Source organism: Sinocyclocheilus anshuiensis, unplaced genomic scaffold, assembly GCF_001515605.1.
Source record: "Sinocyclocheilus anshuiensis isolate Anshui unplaced genomic scaffold, SAMN03320099.WGS_v1.1 scaffold1096, whole genome shotgun sequence".
Taxonomy (NCBI): domain Eukaryota; kingdom Metazoa; phylum Chordata; class Actinopteri; order Cypriniformes; family Cyprinidae; genus Sinocyclocheilus; species Sinocyclocheilus anshuiensis.
The window spans coordinates 286,941-296,342 of record NW_015548251.1 but is presented as its reverse complement, the minus strand read 5'-3'; the positions used below and the strand labels follow the sequence as shown (position 1 = coordinate 296,342).

General features: G+C 37.6%; 1 protein-coding gene across 2 annotated transcripts in view; it reads right to left on the bottom strand.

Moving 5' to 3' along the window:
* LOC107655315 (disintegrin and metalloproteinase domain-containing protein 17-like) overlaps positions 1-9,402 on the bottom strand; it is a 24,262-nt gene that overhangs the window by 8,191 nt on the left and 6,669 nt on the right. For both annotated transcript variants that reach the window (XM_016442772.1, XM_016442773.1), the window contains exons 3-9: positions 7,913-8,046; positions 7,717-7,805; positions 7,441-7,612; positions 3,289-3,419; positions 3,032-3,118; positions 1,325-1,438; positions 79-220 (exon numbers count right to left, since the gene is read on the bottom strand). In XM_016442772.1, coding sequence (XP_016298258.1) covers positions 79-220; positions 1,325-1,438; positions 3,032-3,118; positions 3,289-3,419; positions 7,441-7,612; positions 7,717-7,805; positions 7,913-8,046 — 869 coding nt within the window. The remainder of the gene's footprint in view (positions 1-78; positions 221-1,324; positions 1,439-3,031; positions 3,119-3,288; positions 3,420-7,440; positions 7,613-7,716; positions 7,806-7,912; positions 8,047-9,402) is intronic.

Sequence of the window (9,402 nt, the reverse complement as noted above, 5' to 3'; positions counted from 1 at the left end):
TCTGTGTGTATGTGCTGTACATGTGGAAGAATTGACAATAAAGCAGACTTGACTTGACTTGACTAAAGAGATTCTTACGCTTAGGGCAGAGTCCTCCCAGTCCCTGTTTGGAAGGGGCCACGTATGCCAGACCCAGAGTGCCATCATCAAAGTCCTGATAGGTGAAGAGATGGGCAAGGCAAACTGCAGAGGCGTTGTCTGCGATGTCGTAACTGAATTGCTAAAGAGAAGTGAGATAAAGATGAGAAAGTGAGGGTCTACAAATTTGTGATTCAGGGCTCCTGATTAAAATTCTGACTCGTAAAAAACGGGCTCTTAAAAATTAAGCATTTAGAAGCTAAATTATGGACAAATTAGCTGACAATTTACAGAAATGGTCAAAAAAATGTTGGTTTATTGAGTGCATAACTTATTTACAGTGGGTATAGAAAAGAATAACCCCCTTTAAAATAATCACAGTTTGTTGCTTTGCAGCCTGAAATGAAGACGGACACAGCTTTTGTTTTATCCAGCTGTATTTACTCAGTGCAACTTATAACATCCAAGTGAAAGATAACACCAACATGTCAGAATTTTCTTTTTAAAAACTGAATCACTGAGTTTCCCCATTAAGAGTCTCCACATTATCCTGTCTTCACGTACATTTGTCTTACGTGGACAACCAGCCGTTTTGAAGGACTTGAATGAATTAGTATCATTGTAAAGCTGCAATATTCAAGAAATCACATGTTTTGGAACGACCAACTTCTCTTGAAATGGCTGAAAGGGTGATCCTTTAGCCTTCATCTGGACCGCCTCCTGTTGCAGGCTTTCAGTCACCTTAGAGCGGCCCGCCATCTTGCAATCTCAGTGAAAATTAGAGGAATGCTGCCAATTAAATAGGGTTTGTCATATAATTAAGGAAATTAGCACTAGGTGTCAGTAACACCAATGACTTGTAGGTATCTGTAAGTGTTCTCTAATTTTGATCAGAGATTCTTTTTCAAATATCTAATTGAAGTTTTTTTATACTGTGCTTCAGAATACAATTAATTTATGAAATATGCTTAAAAACTGCCCTTTTACTCCTGTTAGGATAACTTCAAATAGGACTAAGCAGCGACCTTAAAATGTAGGAAATTGTAGGTTGTTCTCTAATTTTGATCTCTACTGTATGTGTGTGTATTTATACATATAAATACAATTATTTTAGACACAGTCTGGAGCCAATAACATCTGACCTGAATACAAAGCCCATAAACTTTACTTTTATTGGACTGTTGTTGTGGATTTATCATAACATTTTAACCTGTGTATACTGTACTTCTAGGGACATGGCACTTACTTCCAAGAGCTTCTTCACATCCCACACACCATCCTTTCTTCCTAATGGGCTGCCGTTCATGTTGTAGTGAATCTCTCCGGGGGCAACTTTTGTGGGCTCCTTGTTTATGATTATCTGTGGGCATATTTACAACTTAGATGGCAATATAACACCCACAGATCAAAAACCTGGACTTGGACTCTTGAAAAAAGCAACAACAACAAAAAATCCTTATAAAAAGGCAAAGCATTGAGCACATGAACACTGTAACAAGATGGAAAAAGCATGAAATACATCAAAGTGTCAGTTAGAGGAAAGCTACTTCTGAGAAAAAGCCCAACATTAGGTTACACCTGGAGTTTGCTACAAGCCATGTGACAAATTCTGGAAACGTTTGTGGTCTGTTGAAACTAACATTAAGCTCTTTGTATTAGAGTTAAGCTGCTATGATCTATTTCACTTCAGAGTCATCTGTTCTACCAGTGATCGGAAGTGAAAAAAGCAGGGTTGTTTCTGGACAATCCTTTAAACCCGTATGACTTTTTTCTGTGGAACAAAAAAAGGAGGTGTTTTGAATAATGTTCTGGTTGTACTGTCCCATACAGTTACAATGAATGGACAGTGGGGCTTTCAAGCTTTAAGAAGGATGCAAAAGCAAGTATCATAAAAGTGGTTCATATGACTTGTGTGCTGTATTGCAACTCGTCTGAAGCCATATGAGAGCTTTGTGTGAGGAACAGAAGTCATACAAATACAAAGTTCTGTCACAATTCAAGTCATTATTCACTGATAACCTTCAACTTAGTGAGTTGTTAACTCAAGAAATGCTCATCATCAGTTAATGAGTTTTAATCAAGAACTGTATCACTGATTTTTCAATGAATAATTCCGAGTGGTTTAATGAACCATTTTAGTGATTCAATTTCACAAATCAGACATTATTACTTCTCTCACTAATGTTCCATTGATAGTTTGAAAGGATATCAAGATTTTCAGTGAATAATAACTCAAAAAAAATCATAATATAGTACAGTTGTATAGAACAGTTTTAATATATTTTTGTAGAGCCTTTGCACCATTTTTCACACTGTAAATCATCGACAATCCCTTTAACAAATAAGGACAGAAACTAGAGGGTTATCACACTTGAAATAGTTAACCCTGGATCATTCCCAGGTAAATGGAATCCTGGGTTATTTTGTTTCACATTTATAGCACTTGTATTATTGCAGACTGAACTATCAAGTTTTGCCTGAATGGACTTTGTCTACAAAGGTAAGAATAAAACAGTCTCTTCTTCACTCCAATTAACATGTTTTGTCACCACTTGACATTTTTCCCTTGAAACTCTGAAACGACTGTCTATACAATGTGCTATGCTTTCTTGACTTTCAAAAGCATGTGAATATGAGGCATGTGATTGCATGTCTGTCTACTTATAGCATTCTAACACCGCTTCGTTTAACACTATACATGTTTGGCACCGTATTGCTCCACTGCGTGGTTTCATAACCCTGGGGTAAAAAGCAGTGCTCACCCTGCTTCTAAATTACATGTGTGAAAAGTACCGTTACCCAGAGTTAAAAGCTGGATTTAGAATGACGATAACCCAGGGTTAACCATAGTTTGAAAAGCTCTTAGGAAAATAAAACTCATCTACTGAAGTAAGAAAAGAACTGAGGAGGATGATCCTTCCAGATTTGAACGATTAAGAGTTATTGAGGTCACCTGCTGAATCTGCACACCGTAGCCTTTAAAATAATCATCCCAGGATGTGTTTCTGTATATATCATCCACTCTGTCGATCAGCTCAATCTGAAAGACACAAAACACACAAATTCAATGCATTTTTAATTTGATATCATGGTGTTTATATGGACCTTACCCTTAGTGCAACAAACTGCTCTGTTGTATAGCACAACCACAAAATGTAATGTGTTCTAATTTAAATTGTAAATTTAATGTGTTCCAGTTGCATTGCTTACCAAGTAGTTGAGGGTGGTGCTCTCCTCTCCACGGCCCATGTGCTTGTAGAAGCGATGATCTGCCACTAAAAGCAGCGGACAGGTGTTCTTCTTGTGGTCATGTGCAGATCTTCTCTCTATGTTGTGAGGCTCTGTATTTAAGAAATAAAAGCATCTAAACATGCTGCACTATAAAATTAAAACGGAATAATTATTTCTAATTACTCAGTTCCAAAGCATCAATGCCCATAAACAGATCTACACAATTTAAAGCAACACAATGGGGGACTTCCATGACTATTATAATGGAGGACAAAGAATGAAGTTAATGAATTGAATTATTATGCTTTGTCTCCAGACTATGTTCAGTTCGCATAGCAGGAGGTTACTGCCGTGTGACCACATGCTTGAATGGGCAGCCTTTGTCAGACTGATGTAACTCCTACACACACACTCATGGAGTAACCATCTCGCTCATCATGAGCATGTGATGAAAGCTGAATATCTATTTTCTGTTTAGGTTACTATCATGATTAAATGTGTCAGTCTCGAAATGGCTGAAAAACAAAACAACATGTGACAATTACACTTACATTCAAAAGTTTAATGTTGGCTAGTTTTTTTTATTTTATTAGAAGAAAGTCTCTTGTGCTCACCAAGGCTGCATTTATTTGATAAAAGTATAGTAGAACAGTAACATTGTGAATTATTATTAAAATTTTAAATAACTGTTTCTATTTGAATATATTTAAAATTTTTATTTATTTGTGTGATGGCAAAGCAGAATTTTCAGCAAGCATTACTCCAGTCTTCAGTGTCACAGGATCCTTCAGAAATTCAAATCAGTTTTGTAGCTTAATATTTTTGTGGAAACGGTGATACATTGTTTTTTCAGGATTCAATCAATAGAAAGTAAAAACAACAACAACAACGCATTTATTTGAATTTTTTCTATTGATGTAAACTTTCATTTTTTTTTTAATCAATTTAATGTTCCTCACTGAATAAAAGTAATTATTTCTTAAAAAAAAAAATCTTATGAACCCCAAACTTTTGAAATGCTAAATAACTTATTTCATAGTGAAACAAAATATTTAGGAGCTAAATGTAGGCAGGGCTAGAATTTTCATAAGGATTTAGTAAGAGTGCAGCGCTTCTCAAACTTGATTCCATACGGTCCGAGAGTTCATTTGGTGGTTTAAAAAAAGAATATAATTGTATATAATGTAAGTTATGTCCATAACTATGGATCTATGAGACCTCACTCAGACCATCACCACGGTCTTATCCTGAATGGCGCCATTCTTCCGCCTATCCTCTAAACCTAATGATAACAATGTCAGGTGACCGTCAACCTTAGGGGTTGGCTGTTATATAACATCCGGAGGGACCAACCACTTCCTCCTGCCTGGAATGCCTCAGCTCCTCCCGAGTGACAAGGGATGGTGACGGTCATCATTCGTCTCATAGATCCATAGTTATGGACATAACTTACGATCTATTTCGACCTCACTCAGACTGTCACCACGGTCTTATCCTGGATGACTAATGCAAACAGAGTCACGAGGGACTAGTATCATTCCCTTCCCCTGGTAACTTAACAGCAGATAAAATGGCAGACCCCAAAGAATTTGGATTTGTCACATCAATCAAAATCTTGTGAACATGCATGGAGTGCTCCAAGAGGCCGCCATACATGTCTGAGAGTGCTACCCCCTTAAGTGCTGCCCAGGAAGTGGCCATACTCCTGGTAGAATGGGTGACCAGATCACCAGGAATAGGTAGATTTTGACTGGAATATGCTTGTGAAATTGTATCCATTTTCCAGTGAGACAATCGAAGGTCTGGGTAAAAAGCATCAAGCTCAATTACCTGATTTATTGTACCAGGCCTAAGGACCTTGGGTAGGAATAAGGGATTTGGCCAAAGATAAACCCCTGGATTTTCCTTCATTGACTGATAAAGAGTCCAATTCACTAACCCTCTTAGCTGAACATATTGACAGGAGGAAGACTGTCTTCCATGTCAGGAACTTTGGATCGGCTTGATCAAAACGTTCAAAAGGTGCTTTGACTTGTCAACGTAAGATAACAGTAAGATCCCAAGCAGGTGAGCTCATAACCCTCCCTGGGCATAAATGGTGTGCGCCCTTAAGGAATTGAGACACTAAAGAGTGTTTACCAATACTTACACCATCCACTAAAGAATGAAAGTGTGAGATGGCTGCCATATAGACCTTTATAGTATTAACTGATTTCCCTGAATCCAACAATGACTGAAGAAACCAGAGAAAAAAACTGGTGTCACAATTCTGACATTCTGACAGCGTCTAGCTCAGGGGTAGGCAAGTTCGGTCCTGGACTGCGGCTCTCTAGGACCGAACTTGCCTACCCCTGGTCTAGCTGATGGTCTTGACACCATGCTGAGAATATTCACCACTTGCTAGAATAGTTACTCCAAGTAGAGGGTGCCTAAAAATTATTTATTGTCCTCAGTACAGCTTCATCTAAGTCCTTAAGGAGGGACTGAGCAAAGGCCATACCCACAGTTATAGAGTATCTGGCCTCGGGTGCCAAATTTGTCCCTCCGCCTGAGACAGGTGATCAATTCTCCTCGGTAACTGCCTTGGATGACCTTGAAGCAAACATACAAGAGTCGGGAACCAGTGTTTCTTCAGCCATCTTGGGGCCACAAGTAAAACTTTGTGACGGCCCAATGCTACCATCCTGAGCACCAGGGGAATCAAAGGTAGAGAAGGAACCACGTACAACAACTCTTACAGCCATTCTTGAGTGCATCTATCCCTTAAGGGTTCTCCCTGGTTTGTTGTTTAGGGAATACCATAGATCGCAATGAGTTGTCTCCACCATCGCAAACAGATTGATCTTCGCCATACCGAACTGACCCCATATAAGTCTTACCACTTTGGGATGGAGATGCCACTCTACCGGAAGAGGACCAGTTCGAGACTTCTCAGAGCCCATCCACTACAACGGTGGGTGAACAGCTTCAAATTACATCCCAAATTAGACAGACATGTAAGGATAAGGGCTACACGAAGGTGTATCCAAACGTTGCGCTACTGCTGCTGCACAGGGGTTCTCAATATTGTCAAGTAAATGCTGCATACTCAAACAGGATGGGCATTCTCAATATCCATCTCGTGGGTATATATCAGCCTGACAAAATAAACATTTTGAGTGACTCATGTCAACAAACCAAGTTTAACTGTAACGAAACTCAGTTCTTGAAACCAAGTATGTTCGCAAGTTTGCAATCCTATAAATATATAAACTGTGACGAATCCCTGTCCATTAATTATCTTTCAAAGTCTGCGAACAGCACTCTTTGAATCACACAATATTACTATTTCCTGAGGCTGAAATTCAATTGTTCAACATAAACTTCTTGGTTTTTGTTGGAAAATAAACAAATTAAACCATTCACATATAGTTTGACGAATCACCAGTCATTAACTGTCCTTCAAATAAAGCCTGAGAACAGAACTTCTCAAAGATCAAAATTCACATAAGAAAATAATTTTCAAATATCCACCATTCTACGTGCATACACGCAGTAACCAGGATGGAAATATCAAATCCGCTGCGAACTGCAGACACAAACACAAACACCTGTAAACAGTATAATAAAGTAAAGAGACACTCACCAATGCGTGTTCCAATGACGCGTAAAAAATACAGAAATGAGGAGAAATCCACCACAATCCTCAGAGATTTAAAGCACCTACATGAAAACGTGACGGATTGGAACCACAATCTCTCCTGTGTTTGAGTTTAAATGCAATCAACCAATCCGGTCTCAGATGAGGCGAGAAAGGCAAAAGGAAGTGGTTGGTCCATCCGGATGTTATATAACAGCCAACCCATAAGGTCAGTCACCTGACATTGTTGTAATTAGGTCTCGAAGATAAGCAGAAGAATGACGTCATTCAGGATAGGACCGTGGTGACGGTCTGAGTGAGGTCAAAATAGATCTGCAGGGAATTCCAATAAATTCCTGCTCCTCAAATTTACTATTAAAAATAGAAAAGTTTCAGAACCTCATAAAAAAGGAAATGGGGTTAATTTTGATAACTTGTCTGATCTCCAGTCTCCAATACTAAGTGACCCAAAGTCCTCTGTGGTATCTTGTCATAAATATGTAAATACACACCCTGCTCCTGTTCTGTCTGTCCCACTGCTCTTGCCAGCAGGAGCTCCTGGGCATCAGCGTTCACATATCCACACACTTTAGGTGAGGACAGTCGACTGATGTTTTTAATGTCCTCTGAACGGTACACCAGCAAACGGCCATCAGAGGGTGACTCTGTAAACCGCCACAAGGGCTAAACGAAGACAAGACAAGATATACTGAAACATTTAGTAAAAATGCACACTGTGAAATTAATATCAAATGCTTTCAAGTATTAAGCATGTGTGAACAAATTACCTCTACATTATATTCAGCCTCTTCAGTAAGAATTTGGGCTGAAAACTCTTCACCATCTATGTGTGCCTGCACACGCGAGTGCTCCTCTCCTGTTGAGATAGCAAACAATATGTCAATGTATGATAATGAATCACGGATGGAAAAACAAGAAAATTCAGTTCTCAGCCAAGGCTGATATTCTCATCCCATGTCTTACCCACTACGTGTCCTTTATAGTAATTCTGTAACTGAATGTCATATTGGTCCTCTTTTCCATTCTTGTCTAAGAACACAGCCTTGAAGTTGTCAGAGAAAAGTTCTGTGTTGGTTGTCAAGTACAGCTTGAAGTGCCTTTGAAAAGAGATGTAATAAATGTGTTTTTAGTGCAGTGAAACTCTGAAGGAAGAACCAGCCTCTAATCATGATCTCTTGAGGTCAGGGGGTCAGAGAATAACAACCCAAACACTCCAACTCTCTCTTAAAAAAAAAAAGTTATAAAGATAGATAGAATAAAAATAAACCATAAATAAATGAAAATACATAATAAACTTACATCATAATAAAAAAAAATATTAAAAAGCAAAATATAATTACCATTATTTTTAGAAACCAGGGGTGGTCAGAGAAGAGTAATGCAAACAAAAAAATAATAATTAATACAGAACAGTAATAAATTATATATTACAGTTTTATATATTAAATATATAAAATACAAATTAATACATATACAAAAAATGCAAATAAATACTTAAAATATAATAAGGGATGGGCAGAGATGAATAACAAGCAATAACACAAAAAAATGTATATGTGTGTAGAGCTGCACCATTATGACAAAAATCGTAATTGCGATTACAATTACAATTTACATTGAATGATGTTTATACCAGTTTGAAGAAACTGCATGCCATATTTTTATATGAAAACAAGCTGAAAACACTCTAACTGAAAAACTTTTATTGCTTTCTCTAGTATTAAGCCTCAGATGTCAACTATACATCGGATTGGTTTCTTCTTTAAATAAATAAAAATATGCATGGTATTATAATGTTATACTAAAACTAAAACAATGGAAAAACGCTTAAGATAACCTGTAGAAAGAAGAAAAAAAACATCTTACATAAGGGGGTCTGAATACTTTCCGTACCCACTGTATATATACACTAGGGTTGCACGGTTTACCATAGTAGTATCTACGGTAGTATCGGAGATACTAAAGCTCCAAAATACTGGCGGTGCCACTGTATTTTTTAAAACTGTAGTATCATCATTACGGTTCTACCGTAAGTAATGTTGTATGTGGGGCAGTCACTAAAATGTTCGAACACTTGTGCCTGCAAATAAACAATACAATAGCGTCTTTTTTTGTCTTGTCGCCTTTCTGCGGTGCTCTTTAAGGACGAAAAATGTTGTGTAGAATTTGCGCCTTATATGTGACCCTGGACCACAAAACCAGTCTTAAGTCGCTGGGGTATATTTGTAGCAACAGCCAAAAAAACATTGTATGGGTCAAAATTATCGATTTTTCTTTTATGCCAAAAATCATTAGGATATTAAGTAAAGATCATGTTCCATGACGATATTTTGTAAATTTCCTACCGTAAATATATCAAAACTTTTTTAAATTTTTGATTAGCAATATGCATTGCTAAGAACTTAATTTGGTCAACTTTAAAGGCGATTTTCTCAGTATTTAGATTTTTTTGC